Here is a 23,518-nt window from a genome sequence, read left to right on the forward strand (position 1 = left end):
CCGTTGTCCGTCATTTTCATGGCGTATTTTGTTATAGTCCGCTCGGTCCGCTGTTTAGTATTACGAGTTCCGACTGTTCCGCGGTCCGTTGGTGCCGCCGTTTAGTTTGAGTCATTTTGTCTTGGTCCGCCTGATCCGCAGTTCTACTCGGTCCACCGTTTAGCATTACAAGTTCCACTGCTCCGCGTTCCGCCTTTTAGGTTTGAGTCTTCGTCCACCCGGTCCGCGGTTCCGCTCGGTCCGCTGTTTCGTATGGCAAGTTCCGCGGTCCACTCGTTCCGCCGCTTAGAGTTGCCCCACCCCAGCACATTAAGCAATATGGAGTGAGCGGCGAGATCGCTGTCGGACCCGGTGTCGGACCCGGCAAGTCATGCATTTCAGTCCGATCGTCACAGATTTTTTGAACCTTTTACGTCGTCATATTTTGCGAACAGGATGAATAGTCTAAGGATTAAAGGAGACATGAATTCACTCTAACTTACTTTCTCATCTTTACAAATACAAGACCTGTAGCAATATATTGCAAACTATAACAAGACCAAAGAATGTCGAATGGAATATTACCCAACGGGGGTGGCAAATTCGCTTTATCTCCGACGATTGTGGCAGTGATACTATTACTGATAAACCATGCCGCCATAACCAGTTCACAGTGTTTCAGCGAAGATAATTTCGACGGTGAGTGTCAGAGGCGGTCTACTGCATATACTTGACCATGGCCACAGAGTGCATATCTATAGAATTGGCCTTGAAACTATAATGGTGTTTTTGTATCATGAAGAAATTATGTTACTCTGGAAATCGCGGCACCGGTTCGATGACATGACATCCTTCAATAGATTAGTCAGAATGGGACAGAATCCGATCTAGGCCACTCGCCTCATCTGTTTTAAGCGATCTACCGCATTCTTCGTTTGTGACACCACATTTTATCCCAGACGTCATTGTATTATTATAAAACACCCAATACACACTTCCATTCTAACTGCGAGCCTGTAGCATAAAATGGCATTTTAGTGTGGTGACATTTACACGTGACGACACGTACTCGTAAGTAATATATATGATCGGTCGCATGACGCATGGGCCCGCTCAACCGGTGACTCGAAAACTCGTGTTGAACCGGTGACCCTTCTGACCCCCCCTTTTGCTCGACCGGTGCCATTGTTTCTGGCCAGTGGCCACGCTCGCGCGGTGTTAAATATGTATCAAGTAAATAGTCACGTGGTTGGTCCTTGGTTAATGTGAATAGCCTAAATTATTATATATGACCGATTCGAGTTAATCCTAACGTTTACGGCGAGTACGACTTCAATATATCGTTATTCTTATGGGTGCGGCGATGATTCGTAGTTTCGGGTATAGGCTGCGGGCGGCATGTCGTACTTTCAGCAAAAAGGGTGTGAAATAGTTTGCGAAATCTAGGAATCACTTGCAAGGTACTATTTTGGTAATTAGTTTACCACAGAGCCGGCGTAGACGGCGATTCGAATACCAACAATAGCCGCGCTCACAAACTAACATTACAAAAAAGGTGTGAAATAGTTTGCTAAATCTAGGAATTACTCGCATGGTAATATTTTGGTAATTAATCGGTCACAGAGCCGGCGTAGACGGCGATTCAAGTATCAACAATAACCACGCTCACGAACTAACGCTTCAAATAGGTGTGAAATATATTACAAACCCCGCGATCGCTCACAAGATAACACCTAAGACATAGCCACCTGTCGCGACTTGCCATTACATACATTCCAATCGCCACAGTGTAATATGTTGATAGTTTTTTACTATTAAGTAATGAGTAACGAATAACAGAACCGTCGCAGACGGTGATTCGAAAACCAACAATTTGACACTTGCCCGCGATCGCTATATGTTTTCACGCCTCTCGAATAGTGGTTGACTTTAGTTGCGTGATAAGATGCAAGAAAATATTCAATTAATGTGTTAATTTGTCAACTTGAAATGAAACTCACTACACAAATCAAGTTGATTCGTATTTGAATGTGTTGATTCGGCCCAACTCTAATCCTTTGAGAAATCCTTTTAACGCGATCTGTTGAATCGAACGTAACCTGAATATGACTGACGCCAACATTCAACCGCATCGGATTATTCACACATTCCGTGCCGCTGTTTTCACACCTATGGAATCAATAACAACTAGCTCAATGAGAATCAAGAATCATGAGTATACAGTAACACATACAATAATTGTATTTATTACTGAGAAAGCAAACGCTTAACAAAAACACGCAACTTATCATTTGCCAACTCTAACGTTACCAAAAAATTCAGGTATTGTTGATTGAAAATCCTTGAGTCCTTATTATCAAAAATGTTATAGTGCGGTGTCGGAATCCATTCGCGGGATGTAGGCTACTAAAGGTAAATTCAGATAATCCAAAATGAAATAAATATTTCGACTTTGACATAGTCTGAATTAAAAAAAAAATTGACAAACATAACTACCAACTTTCACCCAGTCACATTTCGAAATTATACGCACATTGATTTGAAACAAGTAATGAAACATTACAACTCTATTCACGATTCCGTTTCCGTTTGTAAAAATAGAGTTTCAGAATCACTATCGCTATGACATCTCAACATTTTAACATCTTGCCATACGCAAAAGAGTAAAATACAAAAACCTTGTCAAGTCAATCCGTTTGTAACTTACCCAACCAAAGCAAAAAGTGTCCGTACGAAAAGTAGACAAGACTACGCGAGCAATCACTACAACCCACAAACATATCAAGCTCAGTTGTATCCATATCCCGTCTTTTTTATTCAACTGTAAGATGAAGTAATTACTACTTGGTGCGCGACTTGAGATTAACATAATATGTTTGAGTATACGAGATTTCAAAGTCTGACCAACGTAGTTGAGAATTCATTTCTTACAATCGAACGCTGGTGTTATATTGAAAGTTATCATGTTGTAAACATCCTTATTAACACATTGGTTTGGCATACGAGATTTTGTAATAGTCGATCATGACTTGATTATTAAAGCATGACGTAATTGAACCGGTGTTGGTTATTGTGATATCCACAAACTTTTAAGAGATATTTTTATTAACACATCAATTTGTAAAACCAGACTTGCACAGGCTTACCATACGTCCTCTTTTAAGGGGATTTGTCCTCTTTTTTGACTTTTTTGAAAGTGTCCTCGGAGGACGCCGTTTTGTCCTCTTTTTTGAGATTTTGTCCTCTTTTTTGAAAATTTAGGTCAGATTGAGATCAAATTGCGAGCGATATGCCGCAAATTAGCCGAGAAGTGACGCTCCGGCGGGTATTTCGGAGGGAAAAGCGGTGATTTTAGCTCTGAGCGAAAAGAAGACCATTTTTTTTTTTTTTTTTAGTCATCCACCTGGCAATCTGGAGAGAAAAACGTTATTTTTTGAGCTGTGAGCGAAAGTGATGACCTTTATTTTTTAGTCAACCGATCACGAAGTCGGAAAAATTTACCCGTTTTCTTCTCCAGTTTTACATGTCTGAAATTTCTGAAAAAGTGTCCTCTTTTTACATTTCCAAAATATGGTAAGCCTAGACTTGCATGTGTGAAATGTTCTTGATTGGGAAATTATTCCGGGTTGGTACGAAACAATCGTTGTATTGCAGACAACAGAAAATACTTTACGGATGCAATCGTTTACAATAATTAGGACTAAAGATGAAACAACAATATCGGTATTATTACATTCAACAACCAGTACAATTATTAAAATCTATCGTTTGCGATAACCGGTGCTAAAGATGTAATAATTCCATTATTCATACATTGAACACCCGATACAAAATGCTTTATTATCGCAATTCGTAACCAGTAAATGAAACGACTACGTGTGGAGTTAGTATATATATCACAATGTCATATCGTTACTATTGAATCCAACAATTGATACGATTTATTGTCGGAATTTGTGACAGCGAATTGAAACATCCGTACCTTACAGAGTGTGAAAATATCACTTTTGGTATCGAGTACCAGTAGAAGCGGGTGAACAATACTTAATCCTTTCAGTGACTCGTCGTCGTACGTGCTAAATGTAAAACATTACGAGGTTACACTCTAAGACCTTGACCAGCACAAGAGCAATTTGGAATATCTTTACTCGCTGCAACCTATTCTACTAGACAAAACCTACAGCATTAATAAAATCAAAATATGTGCTACACTGAAATCTACAAAATGTGTTTGTATTGTTGTTAGTAGTGATCATACATTATCATTTGAATCTTCTAAAGTAATTTTAATCATAAAACCAAACTACTGAAAGTCATTACCACCACAAAAACAATTTGTATGATATCCGCCAAACGCATCCTAACTCAGTATGCAGAAATTATTTGTAGAGTGCATACCGGCAAAGAAATCAGGAACACAACCAACACCGAAAATGATAAATGCGTTTCGCGTTACTATTGATACAAGTTCATTTCTATCGGGTGAAATAAAAGCCATCACAAAACTCAGAGCATGCAAAGGTCTTGATTGATCTGAATTTCGATTTGTGTCTTATGATACCAGCAAGCAATTTAGAAATATTACGAATTGCTAAACCAAAGTCGTACGTCCGATTGGATTGATTGGAAACTTGTTCACGTACCTCAACCATCACAGAAGAGTATAACACCATTGTCCGACAATCTTTTACAAAAAGGATCGAAACCAAGTTACTCAAAGTCGTTGCCGTCGCATAAACAATTTGTACGACGTTTGCTAAATGTGTCCTATAGTTAGGTGTACTAGAAATATTTGTAAAACACACTCCGGTAAAGAAATCGAGCGAAAAGATGTCCTTCACCTAAGTCTGGTAAAACCATTTTGCACTTTTTGTTCATTAGTAGTATCCATTTGAATTTTTCCATTTCCTTTCATCAAAGTAAATGTAATCATAGTCACAAGAATAATGATTCTGGCCGAATTTACAAAAAAGTTGCAGCAATATTTATTGCTAAGATGCGATTGAAGTGTGAAATTGGAAATTTATCAGAGAACCTATACTCCATCCATCATGAAGAGAGCCATATACGGCTCACGAACCATAGGTTCCTGACCACTGATATGTAGCCATCAGAATTTCGTTACCACCGTATGGAGCTCGCAGTTCGGAGTTACCTATCCTTGCGTACAGACTGCAGACTTTCGTCTTATGAATTTTATTTCATATAGGATTGGAAGCTCACGCCGTCCACCTTTCAACGATCATGTATAATGACTTACTTGGCTGGTCCACTGCAGACGTTAACGCGGAGGACATGCGTTACACTGTTAGATTCAGAATCTCGGCAGAAGAATCGTGAGGGCTCTTTTGCTGTATGTGTTGTTATGCTCATTGCTAATATATGCTGGTTTGGGAAGGGACAATATTCTATTTCCTCGCGCTTACGACCGGACAATATACCTTCAAAACTAATTTGCAATCACACTGTCTATCTTCTATAGATACACAGAATCGTACATAAGCCGATATATATCTTCTGATATTACGATTCCGTGTGTTTGTGATAGCGTTAGAGCGAGCTGACAGTTCGGGTTCATGTTCGGTATGCGAACTTTAGTAAGGCGGACGTTCGCTTGTTAGCGAACCTTGCTAAGGCTGGTCATTGTGAACTTTTTTGAAAAGCAAATTTCGTTTTTTTCGATTTCGTTCCATTTCAACTTCAAATTGCTCGTTGTATTGTGTCGGCAACATGACAATATACACGGCAAGATCAAAATCATTTCGTCTCCACCTAACTCAAAGATACGTAACATTGGCCTAAATGTTCTTGTGTTTCAGAAAGAGAATAAATATATATCTGTATACCGCGGTTGATGTGAGCGAATAACGTATTACACATGCGCCGCCAGATACAGCATACGGCAGCCAAGTCTATGGTCGATCCATTTTCCGCTAAAGAACAAAGGGCAACAGATGGTGAACAAATGATTGCGCGAGGCACTCGAGTGTTGATCTTTTGTTAGTCGTCGGCTAGTGGCAATGTGGCCCTGATTACGACTGAGCACGGGGCAAAAGTAGTGACCTTCTTTTCATCCCAAATTTCGCGGCGAGATACTACGAATTTTCGCCAGTAACTCTGTCTCAAGGGCGTAGCCAGATAAAAACAGTGGGAGGTGGGGAACACAAAATCGTGCCATGCGCGAAGAAAAATTTCAAGTTGAACAAATATGTCTAACATAATCTATTTTATGGTAATATTCGATATTTTGGAGGCCATATAGCAAGTCATTGCAGAAATTACCGCGTGGGCCACTCGGAACGTTCTCGCAGGCCACGGGTCGGCAACCTGGTAATATAACTGGTATATCAGTTGCAAGACGCACTGCACTAGAAGCTATCGCTATTGGCGTACACAACCGAAGAACAGCAGGTAGCCTAATACTGCTGTGCTCAATCTCGCATTTCAGCGTCCTTAGGTTTTGCTTGATCTCCTGTATACTCGCTTTTTAGACATATACCACGGTATTTCGTGTTGGCAATTTAATATTACGTTCTCGATCGAGTTCATGTCGGACTTTAAAAAAGTTAGCGTATACATTATACACGCCTATGACACCACGTTGGAGCTACGGCCCTTTATGTAACTGCAGATTACACTGAATCATTACTTGTATCAGAATCTCAGTTCTCATTCAGAATCTGAAATTTTAATCAACATCCTGCCATTTTTGCGGCATCATAATAAGTAAAAGAATCTACCGATCCACAGGAGCTACACCGTTTGGTGTGATTACCAATACTGCCTGAATCTCAAAACGAACACGTGCGGCATCATCGATGAATTGTTCGATTACGATATGGGTCTCGAATTTCGTGTGATCGGTCGGCAATTTTACGTCATTTTTCCCGCGTGTCGTATAGGCTCAGACGTACTTATTCAGTGTATGGTCTTATCGGAATTTTTTTTTATAAAAGATAGAGGACATGCGAACCTCTGAAGGGTTCGTTTGACACCACGTTGGAGCTACAGCCATCTTTGTAGCTCCGGAGTAGGCCTACACTGAATTTTTCCATGCATCAAAATCTCAGTTCTCAATCAGAATGTCGGAAATTAGCGGGACCGCATTTGCATTTTAATCATCATTTTTGTGTCATCCTATAAAGTAAAAAATCTTTCGACTCACACAGGATATACCCGGGTTGGTGCGAATTCAAACAATGCGTGAATCTCACAACAAACACGTGTGACGTCTTCGATGTCCATCTCGATCACGATATTGATTTCGACTTCCATGTGATCGGTCGACGACTTGGATCGAATCGCACTCTGTATTTGACCGATACCGTCACCTACAACAGATGGAGAAATTGTGAGTTGGCTACTGTCAGAGACAAAAGTCTTGTCGGGAGTTTACGGTTGGAGCCGTGCTTGAACTTGAAAGCACTGAACACTGACGTTTGTTTTTGTTCGAAGCTTTGTAGCTATACACAAGTGCGGAATTTATTGTCAATCGATTTTTTCGCAATCAACCTTTAACTGCCTTCGAATATTGTTATCGAGGCGATCGAACTACTTTGACGTGTATAGAGTGGAAATTATATTCTCAAGTCGCCATAGAAGGCGTTACTTTTTTTCTCAGTGGTGAGAATAATATATGGATTACCACGCATGTGCGATTAATGGTATTGATATCGCGGTAAACCGTAGCGTCCATGACGCACTGTTCAAAAGAGGTTTTTGCATAATCGTCCTTTGGTTTTCGTTGGTGACATTTAATGAATGTTGCTTCGAATTTTGCAGTGACCCTCATCACCCCATCATTTGATTTGGAAAAGAACGCAACCAAGAAAAAAGTTGTTATATATCCAAAGATAGAAGGCAATTCCTCGAACGTACTCAAGTATTTACAAAAGTTAAGATTTCAAGTAAGTGATAAAAGATTTGAGGTGAGTACTGTAACTATTGCGCTAGTTGACACAAGATCCTAGTCTCTGTAACAAACTTAAAAGTAGGACCTATACACCATCGGTTCAGTGAATATTTAGCAGCATTGCTACTATTTTGTGTGCGGTGTACGTTTGAAATAACATTTCGTTTTCAATTAAGGTACAATATTGGAGAGGTAACAATGAAACGGGCATGGAGGAAGTGGAGAAAAATTCAAGTGAACATGTTATGACGGTGAGACTTATATTGAGGCCTGTTTAGTTATAGTTAGGTGCTGCCGTGGATGGTTACACTGGTTACCTGCTATTCACTTTATTATCTATATATCTGCCGAAAACTCATGGAACGATATGTATAAACGGATGAATGAGTAAAAATGTTCATTATCTAAATTCTGTTCTCAGACGACGATGCTTTGGATATGCGCTCGCATACGACTTCATGTGTCCGAAAGAGAAGGGCTAGAACTTAATATCAGCTCGCCGTGGTCGGAAATAAAGTGTACAGAAGGCTCCGATCCGGATGAGTCTCTGAAAGAATTTTCTCAAAGTCACTGGAAAATCTTGATACCATGCCTTCTAACAATCGGTTTCTTAGTACTCATAGTGACATCTATAATCATGAGAAGGATCTGGACGAGTACTTGCAAAGGCTTCACGGAAAAGTCGCCGTTGTCAGAGTCTATCGTAAGTGTCTTCCGCGTCATATCATGAAGATTTGCATTTGGTGGTTTTACGTCGATCATTAATATATTTAATAACTAATCTCGATCCTGGCAAAGTGTACATATGTCCCCAACCAATGTTCCCCGTAACTTTTTACGAGCCTGCGACAGATTCCCAGCGCCGTCCCTTGGACAACTCTGAGCGACATCAGACATGCGGACATCCATTCAACTCACGTGACTTATTGAAAGAATCAACTTACAGCATTTACATTTCTTTTTATTAAGTGAACCAGATAATCACATTATGAGTGCAGAATTTAACGGACACTGTGCTCTAAATATGATGTAGTGGTCCTAAATTGAAGATAAAATTGGCCAAAGAAATTTGGTAGCGGCCATTTTCTTCTGAAAGCTACCGTATTCGAACTGCAGCTAAAAGATTTTTAAAAATACGCACCTTAACACACGTCATTGTGGCGAGATAGCGTATAGTGGTATAATCCACAGCTGCAACATCAATGGGTTGCGGGTTCGAGTCCGACCGAGGTCGACTCCAGAACTCCTACCTAAGTGATGGTGGTTTATCTGTCATAGGCTCCTCCGCGTCATCTCATCCGTGTAAGCGGTGTCTTATACAAAAAAGTCTAGAAGTGGGCCAGTCTACTAGTCGGCAGCTACGGAATAAAAAAATGAAGAATATTGGCCTGGTGTAAATGACCATAGTAGTCGAAAAACACAGTGAATGCCACAAACAACAACAAAAACAACAACAACAACAAATTAACACACGTGAGCTCTAATTGGTGTCCGAGGTTACCTGAAGTCGCGCGCAATTGTTCTTAACCCTGTGCGAGATTTCTGGATATCCCTGATCGACACTATCAAGACATATACAGTCGAATTTGATGATACGATTATTCAAATGTAACTGAAGCAAGAGCTGTATCAGTAAATGACCTTATCAACAGAAATCCGCTTTCTCACGCATGTACAATTAGTTGAAATTCGATGTTTGTGCGCTGGTTACCAGTCCGTCCAGCGTCGATAAGCTTTATTGGAATATAGAAGGTTACCGTTTAAACTTTAAGCTATCGAAGAAAATCAGAATTAGAGTCACTGAGGATCTGGTGTCGCACCAACATTTGACAGTGTAATTCAATTCCGTGCACTGCACAATGCGTAGCATGAATTGATGATTAGAAACGCGAAATTAAATTAAAAATAGCAACACTAAAATCGCTCACAAATTATTTTGAACTAGAGAATGCGACGATTATGGGTGCAAATACAATTTAATTCATTTGCTCGTCTGATCAAGAGAGCAGCAGATGCTGTTTCTCGGCACACTACATCGAAACGGGTCGTCGGCTTGCTCTGATAAGCATCAGTAGGCTACGTTCTGCGAAACACATAGTGCAGTTTGTTTTTGATATTCATGGTGTTTCGACCACATTGGTCATATTACACCAGGCCGATATTCTTTATTCTTGATTCCGTATTTACCAACTTGTAGCACGGCCCACTTCTAGGCCTTTTGTAAGACACCGCTTCCGCGGATCACATGGCGAGGAGGAGCTTACAGCTTAGATAAACCTCCAACACTTAGGTAGGAATTCTGGAGTCGACCTCGGTCGGACTCGAACCCGCAACCCATCGGTGTTGCAGCTGTGGATTTTACCACTACGCTATTTCGCCACCATCAAAGTGCAGTGGCTCTCGTCAAGCGCACGCGCTCAGGAACAGTGTCCTCAATATTAACAAGTAGTTTATTATTTTGCTGTTGACGTGCTGCCGGCTCAGTTCTCAGTTCTATCAGTATTATGTATGATATTTGATCGTAGTATTATCGGCGTTCGGTCATTTCTGAATCAATTCGAGTTGCTTCAAGGTCCGGGAATGGGCATAGTTATATGCCAGTCGTGATGATGCCGCGTCTGTAATCCGTATTTTAATTGGCCGTAATTATCCGCAACAGACATCTACGGCAAGCCATATCTGTGTGGCAGTTAAAATATATTCCTAGTGGTTTTACTTTAATTCCTCCTAAGACAATTGATTTGATCATCTGTGCAGCAGTTTCTGCGTATGAACGACGAACGTCACGTCGCCGGTTGTTGAAGCGGCCTTACTCCGTTACCTCGAAAGGCGTGCTCGATGTACCAATCCTTAACCCCCGAACTAATTTGAGACTACTGCAATTTCAGTCGCCTCGCCAATTTATGATTTTGAAATTTGCCTATTTCGATACGTGTGATTTTTGTGTCCCTACCTTCCTGATTCGGTATCTGATTTTTATGTTTCGTCGCGCACTATACCTACACTTCTTATATGTTTGGAGGCGTTTCGTCTGCGGAAACCCCAGCGGAATTGTGTTTTAGTGAATTGCGTTTTGCGTATACCTGCTCCAAATGCCGATGCTTTATCTAAAGCATTAAATAATAAACAACCCGTCCATGAGTTAGCTCGGTTTCGGCTCCGGTAGTGAAGGCAGCGACAGGGACCATTGTTACAGTTACTTTAGTGGACTTTGAAGGGTACTATCGCAGCCTGCGTAACGCCGTTTACGAGAGGAGAACTATCTAAGAAGAAGGTCTTTGTGTGAGCTAAGCCAGTGCTCTTCAACCTTTTTCGACGTGGTACACCCTTTTAACGTTTGCTCAAAACTCGTACACCCCTGTTCATTAGGGGTCTTCAAAAATGACTTTTTTCCTCAAATCATACTGGCTACTTGATAAAATTGTTAGGTTACCTAGCTTAAGCCTACACACCATATTTGGTTCAATTCCAACCAGTAGCCGCATGGCTACGGAAGAAGAAAGTTTCTATTTATAATATAAAAATAAATAACGAAAAATGTGAAATTTTTCTGTTCACCCCATGAAAGTATTAGGTTGTATATAAAAATGATGTTCTTCAAATTTGGTTCGATTCCAACAAGTAGAAGCGGAGTTATTGCCGTCAAAAAATTTGGATTTGAATAAAATAGTATTTGGTCACAGAGTCTATTCGTAGCCAGTTAGGCCGCCCGCCACGCAAATTGGAATTTATTTCGTGTCAGCCCCAAAACAGCATGACATTACGAACGATAATCAACCTAAACGTAACAGTATTGGGGGGAGAGTAGGTAAAGCTACTGCTGCAGAAGCGGTAATTCAGATCAGCGATGATACCAGGCGCACCAGCCTGCTGCGTATCAGGCCTGCCCCACACCACACACAGTCGATAGTAGCACATGGGCTGCAAGATATGTCAGTAACCTCAGATCGTATGCCGCTATACACAGTCTACTGTCGCTAATTTGCATCACTAATAACAAAATACTAAATTGCAAATGTATGGCGAAATATTGGACATAAAATCGTCATTTTAAAACAAAAGGGTTTCGATTGCAACATCGAAGCTGTTTCGACCGTGGCTGGCTACGTCACTTCATTTATGTGCATTGCGGTATTTATTAACGTCTGGTTGGAAGTACTGATTCAAGAAGTCTGAGCTATCGCGGCGGTTTCCTCAAAAATCACTAAAACACAAATGACTAGCTGAACACATGTCTATTAACTGCATACTTTCCAACCAGTGTTGCCAACTCCGGATGGAAGAAAATCGCTAAAAGTGGTGTCAAAAATCGCTAGATGTCGCTAAATATTGAGAAAAAAGCGCTAAAAAATAGCGCTAAATCTGCATTGATTGCTAAAGGTGTTACATTGAACCATAATATCAATACACTCTTCTCAGCTGTATTTTACTCGTCTGGGGCCAAAGTCACTTATCATATTTCTAGTTCATAATACGTAATAGTCATCTCTAAGCGGAACAAAACGTGCAGTGCATTTCGGGAGAAAAGATCGCTTTGCGCAATGATCGCTATACGTGACCATGACCACTGACCAGGTTTGCAGGCATAACCGCTTGCTATATAAGCGCGCCTTGCTCCGTGCGTCCGTGAATACGTGATGCGATGTACCGTGGAAATGCGCTTGACTTCTCTAAACTGAGTTGGAGTACTTGAACACGGCATGCGACTTGACATACTTGTACGCGTAATGCGACTTGACCCGACACAATACGACTTGAACCGGGTTTGCCAGCCACTAAAAGTAGAGGACCAACCCGGAGTATGAAATTTAATGAATCTGGTCTTAAACGAAAGCTAGTGTCACACTGATTCCGACAATACGAATTAAATTCTTGTAAAGACATAATGGAACGACCTCAAAACAGCCCCCAGAGTCTGAAAATCGGCATTGATCAGAACAATCGCTGGATGAAATTGGTCATTGTTATGTTCATTGTGTTGCGGCGGTGTTATTGTTGGAGCAATGCTGGTTTTCAGACTTCGAGGGCTGTTTCGGGGTGCATGGTTCCATTGTCCTGACGAGATTTTATTTTGTATCTTCGAAATCACTGCGACACTAGCTTTCGATCAAGGCCAATTATTTTGAATTTCAGCGCTCAGGTAGCCAGATGTAGCACTGGTAATTATGCTACTTTTAGATTACTCAGCAAGAAGAGACACTGGTTACCCATGCGTAACCGCCAGGAGTTGCGTATCTATCCGTAGGATAGTAATCTATCATTATATATATCATCGGAGTCCGCACTATGGTCGCAGTCGCAGATGAGTCGCCACTCGTCGGCCAGAACCGATCTTTATTTGTTATTTTCGGTAAAAAAGCGCTAAATAATCGCTAATTACCTTTTCAAAAATCGCTAGATTTATCGCTAGGCGCTAGATCCATATTTTTTAGCGCTAAACCGGAAGAAAAATCGCTAGATCTAGCGCGAAAATCGCTAAATTGGCAACACTGTTTCCAACACCAAACGGAACCATTGGTCTATTGCCGTTGCCGACGGCTAAATGAATAGGAGAAATATTTGCTTATGACATCACAATCAAGCGGTGTACAGTATTACACTGGCGATAACATCGTACCATATTGCTCATTAACCTGTGCTTCAACCTGTACTGACCCATAAACCTGTCTTTGTGATAGCTAGCCATCGGCTCATGGTAATTCGGATCTGGTACACCCCTGTACACCTCATCCGAGCGGTACACCCTTTGCAAATTCTGGTACACCCTAGGGTGTACGACAACCCCGGTTGAAGAGCACTGAGCTAAGCTACGTAAATTTTGTATCTGATAAACTAGCACTAGCACTAGCGTTCTATTATTATCAACGCCGAAATTTATGCATCCTCTTCCTCACCCGAGTTACTAACCGAGCGATTGAGGATAACTTTTCTTGAATGGTAACTGGTAACTACTAGAAGTAGACAGAAAGATGCGGGATATATGTGATAATTGTGATATGTACGAAAATGGAATCACATGTAGCCTGGCTGTGAAACTGACTCCTAATGGCGTTCACTTCCTGGTAGAGAGATAACGTGGTGTCGGATTGTAACGCTTTAACCGGAATTCATTCTGATATGACAGCAATGAGAGGGAAAGTCTTGTTTTAGAGTATGCGGTACAGTTGTGGCAATGCGATATCAAGCGACGCGGAGAGCAGCCTGTTTGCCAGTGTAATGCTTCTCAAGCTGAACGGATAGATGTACTGCAGTGTAGGCTATTACTGTAGAAAGCGAACGACAGCTGATCGAGGAACAGATTTATTATAGGCCTACCACATTTTCATTGTTTTGACTTGTCATTGTCTCGAGGCTGTGTGATGTGAATTGTGCACAGTGCACACATCAGCTTTCGATTCGGAAATTTTTTGATCAGATAAAAAGAATTACATTTCAATTTATTATTAACAATTTCATTATTTCAATACCACAAGACTGCGATACAGTGAAAAGATAGGAAGGTGTCGAAACGACTTGAAGCAGTGTTTAAAATCACACACACACCTTGGCCTAGGCGATGTAAAAAGGAGGCATGCACACTGAAAGAAAAGTATAACTAGATAATCTAAAAGGACAGACGACAAAAAGAATGGCATTGTGGTCCTGTAAACTGAAGTACTGACTATAGTATTGATTCAATAGAAATTGTTTGTATTTCGACTCGACTATGGAATTTGATGGATATGCTCGACGACTGTTCACACACACTAAAGGTCCGGCATTCTACCGTGAAACAGTTTGAGACCGTTTTGGTGTCGTACGTATGCACATTGCACACACTTAGCGAAAAGAGGGTGTATTCACACCCGTGTAGCACCCGTGATGTGCGGGTGTGCATATACACCCGTATTATACACATAACCAGAACTTCAGAGTTACACCTCGGTATATAAATCAAACACAGGTGGGCAAACTACGGCCCGCGGGCCACATGCGGCCCGCAACGCCGTTCTGTGCGGCCTGCGAAAGGGTCAAGAAACGTATTAAAATAATGATACAATGCGTACTTAAAATCTAATTGCTGCAGGGACTCGAATAAACTTTTTCTTATTATATTTCACTACGATAATGATACGTTGTATTCTTACTGTATAGTGCATTTTCATGTCATTGCTGGCGCGATAGCCCAAGACCCAGACATTTTAAAAAGGTTTCACTTCAACTGCTAAACATCACAGAAAGCCAGAACGGGAATGACTTTCGGAGCGGGAATGCAATTTTACATTGGCTACTCCAGCAAGTTTATTACTTTTTGTGCTGCACTTGGAAAAACCGATTCCCGCGTGTGTTAGGTGGATACGTTCTCTCTGTGTGCAGAAGTCATTATATTTATAAAATCTATATTTTTTAGTGGAAGAGTATTTGAAGCTAACATGCGTATGACGCTGTCAGCATTGTGTGTCTTGGAGTCCAACCAAAAGTAGAATCAGCAAATCTATAAAGAGATCACTGCTCACGGATTTAACTCTCCATCCTGTTCAAAGAATCGGGACAACCGACTCTCTTCCTAGTTCTGAAAATTGGTTTTTGAGGTTGACCAGCTTATGAAATCTCGCCAATGATTCTGACGCGTGTACGATATCATCAAATCAATGATTGGTTGGTTATTTGGTTGGTTATTATTTCTATATCCTCACTATATAATCAAATACCAATATTGCGTTTTAGTTTATAATCCCAATTTTATATAGTGTGGCCCACGAATGTACTAGGATGTTGGCTGTGGCCCGCGAGCTAAAAAGTTTGCCCACCCCTGATCAAACACAATATTTCATTCTCAATGATGGTTGCTCCTAGTGACGAATTAAGGTATGCAGGTATAGGCACGTAGGGTTTATAACCGCGATATAATTCTGAGTAGGTTCTGTTGTCGACAACCACCTTTAAGGTGTGAACAACCTATTTTACCAAGAGTGTTTATAAGGGACAGGCCACATACGGCTCGCGGGCCGGATCCGGCCCTCAACGTGATTTTGCGCGGCCCGCAGAGAGTTTCCGGTCGTACATGATAATGTAGCCCGCGGCATTGAATACTGTTTGTGTTTATATGCTTCAAACTTGAAGTTAACATTAAATACGATTAATCCTTGTATAGGTGGATAAATATGCCTTTGATGTATAGATTCAGGATTCCGGCCCGCCGAGTACTTCATTTCCCCATATCCGTCCCGCCGACTGGAGAAGTTGCCCGCCCCTGGTGCATACTGTATAGCAGTGGTTCTCAACCACCGGACCCTGGACCGGTGAAGGTCCGTGACAAGTTTCCTGTCGGTCCGCCAGATATATTAGAATTTTATATCTCAATTCCAAAATGCAATAAGTTGGGCGACTGTTCATTAATTGGGGAAATAAAGCATCAAGTTCCAAATATATGCAGAAGTGTGGAACGTATTTTTGTATGGTGTCGCAACAGTGGTCGGGAACCTATGGCTCGCGAGCCATATATGGCTCTTTTGGGTATAAGATATGGCTCTTTTTCAAATATTTATTTTTGAACTGAATTGATCGCAATATTGCTGCGACTTGTTTGTAAATATTCATCATGGCCAGAATAATTATTCTCATGGCAGGATAAACATGTCTTTGAGAGGTAAATACAATGCCGTCTTCAGGTTTAGGGGCTCGGACACCCTCTTTTCAAAATCCTCAAATTTAAGTTACTGTCGCGACAGCGACCAAAATCACCAATTCTATGTATACCCGACTTGAAATCTGGGATTGTGCGATACGTTGATTAATGAAATAACATAGCAGACATGGCGACGCCCATATCACAACGCAGTTTGCAAATACCCATTATCCTCCTGATCTACCAGTGTTGGGATGACTCGAGTCACCTTTTTCGTATGACTTGACTTGACTCGAGTCACTTTGCCAAAATGACTTGACTTGACTTGACTCGGCGTATCAGAAATGTGGATTGACTCGTGACTCGGAGCAAAATTCACGAGTCAATTTCAAGTCATCAAGTAATCGGTGTCGATAAAAATCACTGTATCTTGCGTACGTTCGGATTGTTCACGAAACGCTGCTGTAACTCGCGAGAGCGACCAATCATTCAATGATCGTGTGCTTTACTGAGCCTACATTGTTCTCTCACTCTCACAAATATATTGACCGCAAACGAAGTCGAAGCTTGAAGCTTACTTTGTCGTAAACTAGTATCATAAAATAATTTAATAGCAAAATGTATATTTTTCTTCTCTGCTCTTACCTTAACCAAATCTCTCGTTATACTGAAATTGAATTCGAATATGGTTTACATATAGTTCTCACCAATGGGCGCAGGCTCGAATTGTATCATATCAATTTGTGAATGGGTAATGTATTGCATCGTTTCTCTATTCTCTATTTTGGATGGTAACTATAAACTGAGGCTATGCAATTACTTACGTAGTTAAGCAGTTCTACGTAGCCTATATGTGAGCGATAAAGCGCCTTCTTGCGTGTATTTTTAACTCTATATTCGTCCACCTGTTCGAAATCAATGACCACTCAACCTGTATTTTAGACAGCTAGCAAAATGCAATGACGTAATCATGCTTCATACTTGGAAAAGGCAACTTGACTTGAATTGTGACTTGACTCGTGACTTGACTTGACTTGACTCGAATCACCTCCAAAAATTGAGTGACTTGACTTGAGTCACCTTCGAAAATCGATTGACTTGACTTGACTCGAGTCAAAATGTGCAATGACTCGAAATGACTCGTGACTCGAAGGTAGTGACTTGATCCCAACACTGTGATCTACGGCGCGAAATTAACTGCCGTGGACGTGACATTCACAATTACATACTCGAATTACAAACAACGTCATAGCTATCCACGTTTTTGATTGGTAAGTATAGCTCTGTAGTATACCGGCAATATAAAGAATGCGCGTAGCGCAACGTTATGTTACCGCCAAATACTTTGAGAATGGAGAAGCCGATCTGTGTTTACATTTTTGGAATCAGTGTGACAGTGACAGTGACATTCGATCAATATCAGGTAAATAAATTATATGCTATTTACGATGAATTGCGTTATCAATGGAGAGGCTTGGCCCATCTGTGCCTTACCTCTCGTTTCGAGCTTTATTTTCGAACAATAAATACCGATTTTTAGAGAGAAAATTTGGCGCAGACGATGAATCCCATGTAGTGGGTTTGAATAAGTGCTCATGACGTCAAGAATTTTCAATTGTGACGTAACAGTTGATTGGCATGTATGGCTATTTGGGAGTTTAATGAAAAAAATAGGGCCAATATGGTTCTGCGGACAAAAAAGGTTCCCGACCCCTGCTAGTGTGTTCATGATGCACTTTCATCGGGCGTCGCAATGATACAAGTGTTATAACCAACTACAACTCGTTTCGGACAAGTTATGCGAGAAAGCTTCAGAGACGTTTCAACAAACTTCGTTAAATTCAAATGCAATTAAGCGATACTTGGCACTCTTGGCAGTATGATATTAGACAATATAGCAAAATCTCAATAAGTTTGTGGTTTTTGACAGCACTTATAGCAGCCTCGCAGAAACTTCAATAGAACCACATATACATATCTAGTATGAAAAAGGCATCATTAAAGGAAGTTTCCAATATTACATTTAAGTTGCATGCATGTGCCGAAATTGAATTTATTGTGAATTTTGGTTTTTGAAGGTTTACCGGTCTGCAACGTTTGTTTTGAAGTTTTACCGGTCCGCGAGGTCAAAAAGGTTGAGAACCACTGCTGTATAGTATTTGCTATTGTTCTTTTTCTCATTTTGTACCAACCATGGCAGTTAAGACAGCTTGATACACTTATGTCACGACGAGAGGCCATGGCGTGAATAGCTAAAATTGAGATTACATCGAGAAAATATTCCGCTTCGGATGTATTATGACTTAGCTAAAACAAAATTGACAGCAGATCGCCAAGTTACGCACCGCACGTACCGAACCAATACATTGCATTGCACCTGGGTCCGTCTGTCGTCTGTGCGAAAATATGTGTAACTATATTGAATAAAAATACATTGCTAAATCGGATGTGTATATCATTTTTTATACTAGGTAACGTAGGTTATATCATTGTTTCTTAAAACGTTTTCTGCAGAACATTAAAATATGTCGTCCATGAGCGCAAACAGACGATTGCACTTGCACTGGGCGACGGGCGTTATTTTTACCATCTGCTTTATTTCGAAAGGCTGGCCCGCAATATGTCCCCATGAAGACGACTATTATCCCTGTACAGGTAAACACTACTTATTGGAGTGCCGAAAGTCCGTCTTCAATTGCACATGCACAGTCTCATTGTATTTTGCCGTACATGGCGAGTCCCCTTCATAGTAATTATTTATTGTCTCTGCCCGAGGTATCCACCGTAGTGGGGATTCCGTGGGTTTGTCCCAACCAAGTAGCATAAGGGGTAGAAAATTCGTCTGAATTTCTGTATACTATCATGTGAATCTTGGGTTTGTTTTGTGGAATTCATGGTGTTTGTCGACTACTATGGTCATTTACACCAGACTGATATCCTTCATTCTTATTCCATAATTGCCGACTTTCAGCACATCCTACTTCTAGACTTTTTGTAAGACACTGCTTACGCGGATGAGGAGTCTAGATAAACCAACAACACTTAAGCATAGGAATTCTGAAGTCGACCTCGGCCGGACTCGAACTCGCAACCCATTGGTGTTGCAGCCGCGGATTATACCACTGCGATATATATCGCCGTGAGTCTTGGGTCTTGCATATGGGCTGTGAGAGCAGGGAAACATTGATATAGAGTAAAATGCGTTTAACTGGAAAAATTAGAGCTCATCACCTTAGGCTTAGATATGGGTTTGTCAAACTCTCTGAGACCGCTTTCGAATTCTGTACTCTTGTCGCTTTTGTTGTTTGTCGTGTTCATGGTGTTTGTCGACTACGGTGGTAATTCACGCCAGGCCGATATTCATTATTTTTTATTCCGTAGCTGCCGACTTGTAGCACGGGCCTTTTATAGGCTTTTTCTAGTTACCGCATACGCGGATGAGATGGCGAGGAGGAGCCTGGATAAACCGCCAACACTTGGGTAGGACTTCTGGAGTCGACCGCGGTCTGGCTCGAACCCACAACCCATCGGTGTTGCAGCTGTGAATTATACCACTACGCTATCTCGCCACTTTAATTCTGTACCCTTGAACTCTATCCATTTTATTGTTCGACCAGGTTCGACAAAATTTCATGCCAATTTGTCAGCAACCATGCTTCATCAGCGGCTGACTTGGCCAATACAGGACATTGAGGGCACTATGTTATACACTGTGGAAATCAAATATCCGTGAGTATTTCCTCGTCTTGTACCCTGTCAATCTGCTACGATGCCGTACAATTATGGGGCCTAAAGTAATCAGAAAAATCCATCAGATGTGCAAATGGCCAGCAACTTTGAAATTTGCAGCCGGAAAAATCGATCCCAGGCCATGATATATATCATGAAAATAACATGAGTAGTTTTCAAATACCCCGTGTGGATATTTTAACATTCACCTAAAAATCTTTGATTCTACATATTCTTCCATTCTATTCCATCATTATCATCATCATTTTATTAAAAGTTATCGTCAAATCAAAACACCACAAGATTGCGACACAATGAACAGATAGGAGTTCTATCAATGTTTTTGACCTCGCGGCCCCTCTGAAAAGGAAAAAAATAGTTTGCGGCACTCCGGGTGAGAACCGATGACTTATGGTTGGTTTTAACAAAAATCAATTTAAAACAAACATGTTTAAAAGATCTTTTATTGTTTTTTCTTTAAGTAATGACGTCACGAATCAATAATGGTGATATCACAGTGGATTTTCTTTGGTAATTGAAAATCTCGGGTAAATATGGCTACTTCGACGAAAGAGGCTTCCGACCACTGTCATAAACAGACCAAAATATCTTTAACCGGGACTATCGTTACGCAGCATTTTTACGGTCGGCGGTCATCATCATCAGAACACCCATTTCCATACCAATGATCTATAGCTACATGCCATAACTATGTTGAACCGACGACGATTTCGAATGTTCCAGGCACCCCACATCGTATACGCCGATTATATTGGGTGCAAACCGTCTGTAGGATGATATGTTGTTTCGAAAGTATTGACACAATTATGGAATAATTATGCAACGTTTGAAAAAATAAACAATTTTGTTTTTCGAAATAGGCGTTTTTTAAACACTGTTTAAATCTTTAAAACATGTTTTAGACAAAGTGTTTTAAGACAGCATTTGTTTCAATGCAACCCGACGATGACTGTTCTATATTCAATGAATAAGCATTCTCTTTTCATATATAGTTTCATTATTATATCCGGGCGGTTTCTCCTGATTTTGCGGTCAGTTTTAACTGGTACATTCCACAGAATCTTTACTTGGTCGTTTATTATCATTTATTTGAAAGATGAAAAAGGCTGGTGCCTATCACCGTTAGGTCTTGTGCACCACGACATTAATTAATTATAATATGACAATTGAATAGTGTATTCATATTGCAATGAACCCGAATATTTTCGGCTGACAGTCGTCAAGGTTAATCGTCAGCAACTAGTAGAGAATTCAAAAGAACATCGTACACCAACAATCGTATCACAAAATATGATGTCACCAGCATGAAATGTCGAATACGAGACCGTTCAATGTACTATTTTTAGATGGTACACGAACTCTTTTTGTTGTGACTGCCTTGGCTGGTGTATTTTGATGAAAGTCGACTCCAAGACATACAGATGAAAGTGTGAATGACCTCTTCCGACAACGCGAAATCTGTCGTCTCGAAAATTTTTCGCACAGGCGGGATAATCTGACAACAATTTAAATAAATCGATCACAACTCAGCACATCTTCTACCACGAAGTTTAAAATACCTATATAGGGTTGCATCCAAAACAAAAATAAATTTGAAACAAACAGGTTTAAAACAAGGCCCTTGTTTAAAACTTTTTTTAAAGCAATGTCATCACGAATATTCAATTGTGACGTCATAATGGATTGACATTGACGATTGAAAATATAGGTTAAATATAGCTCCTTTGAACCATTTTGAGGGTTCCAACTATATCATATCGTATATGTCGGCTGATAGGTTGGTAATCCTCCGTAGGCTCATACAACATGTTTTTGGAAAGTATTTACACAATTATGGCATAATTATACAACTTAAAAAACACAATTTTTTCTAGGCCATTGTTGAAAACATTGTTTAAAGCAGGGGTGGGCAACCTGCGGTCGTACGGCCGCGCGCGGCCGTAGAAGGAAACTTGTGCGGCCGTGATACGTAATTTAATTAGTATGTGCTGGCGGCTGTCGACAGGCAAATTTTTGATGAATTGAATATTAAATAATCTTCAAATTTTCTTCGCGCCGCGCGCGATTCAATGTTATTCTTCATAGTAGTACCCTTTGCAATCTGAGCCCCATAATACAGACGCGAACAACAGATAAAAATGATGCGCCCCATATAGAAATACCTAGGCCTACTTCGTATAGTGTGCTTCTCACGAAAGAAATTTGTTTCAGGAACGTTTAGGCCAGTGATTCCCAACCGACGCTCTCGCAGTCAAATGCGGCTCCAAGATAGCTATCTTGCGGCTCTGATTGACCTCTAAATGTGACACAAAAATATAATAGACGACAGTTGTTGATTGTTTCTATGAATAGCTCTGGGAAATTTATGTATATGAATGCTAAAGGGCAATGTTAGTGATGTCTAAAGCCGTCCAAGGCCGCTTATGAAAAACCGGAAAGAGAATTCTTGCGGACTGGCGTCAAACGCATGGATGAATACCAGTCAGACAACGATGTATCTTGAGTTCTGCTGGTCATAGACCTTTATATATCGTCTCTGTGGAAAGTAAATTTCGACACAATTTTACTAACATCAAAATAAAGGCTTATAGACAAGTATAAATTGCAATAAGTCCAACATTGCTCAGCGTATAATTCCCCGCAAACTTGTGCATAAAGTGCAAAAACGTTTGAAGAGCTATCACATCACGACATAATACTACTAGCCAATTTGCTTGTATCAATGCTGATAACCGATACAGAATCTATAGCAGTCCATGTGCAATATGTGCCTGTGCATGCTTTTGAATTAGCTGGATGGTGCATGAGACCAGAGGTTGGATAGCTACCTTTAAATTTTCGTTATACGTAGCCTATACTAGAGTGTTTTCTTAAGGCTTCATTCGTACCCCGAAGTTTGAAATGCTGTCCCGACACCCAAAAAGGTTGGAAACCACTGGTTTAAGCGTTTCCAATATATTTCCGCTAAGCTTACCGACAATCCTAATGGCAGGTCAGGAAATAACAGCATGCAACAAAGTCACCAATAACAATTGGTCCACCCATAGATGCATCATCATGTTTAACTTGCCATAAATCTCCGAAGACACTATACCTCCATTAACTCCACCAGTGGATCTGATCACATGGGCTGATAAAGGATAACTATTTGATTGCAATATGAGAGTATACTAATAATAATGACGAAATTCATTTGTGAATCTGAAAAAATTTCCGCGCTTGGCGCGGCCATAAACTTTCCCTATCGTTATTCAAAACATGATCACTTG

At 40.6% G+C, this 23,518-nt stretch overlaps 2 protein-coding genes across 2 annotated transcripts in view; both read left to right on the forward strand.

Moving 5' to 3' along the window:
- The first annotated feature begins 367 nt into the window (after window positions 1-367).
- The window catches only part of LOC145455039 (uncharacterized), a 78,407-nt gene continuing 55,256 nt past the window's right edge, over window positions 368-23,518 (forward strand). The window contains exons 1-4 of the mRNA XM_080332996.1: window positions 368-678; window positions 5,189-5,315; window positions 7,149-7,330; window positions 7,762-7,886. Coding sequence (XP_080189122.1) covers window positions 546-678; window positions 5,189-5,315; window positions 7,149-7,330; window positions 7,762-7,886 — 567 coding nt within the window. The 5' untranslated portion in view covers window positions 368-545. The remainder of the gene's footprint in view (window positions 679-5,188; window positions 5,316-7,148; window positions 7,331-7,761; window positions 7,887-23,518) is intronic.
- The window catches only part of LOC145455041 (uncharacterized), a 37,179-nt gene continuing 32,547 nt past the window's right edge, over window positions 18,887-23,518 (forward strand). Inside the window, exons 1-2 of the mRNA XM_080332999.1 lie at window positions 18,887-19,154; window positions 20,117-20,228. Coding sequence (XP_080189125.1) covers window positions 19,025-19,154; window positions 20,117-20,228 — 242 coding nt within the window. The 5' untranslated portion in view covers window positions 18,887-19,024. The remainder of the gene's footprint in view (window positions 19,155-20,116; window positions 20,229-23,518) is intronic.

This window comes from Botryllus schlosseri, chromosome 14 (assembly GCF_051294905.1).
Source record: "Botryllus schlosseri isolate E-star chromosome 14, Bs_hap1, whole genome shotgun sequence".
In the NCBI taxonomy this organism is placed as follows: Eukaryota; Metazoa; Chordata; class Ascidiacea; order Stolidobranchia; family Styelidae; genus Botryllus; species Botryllus schlosseri.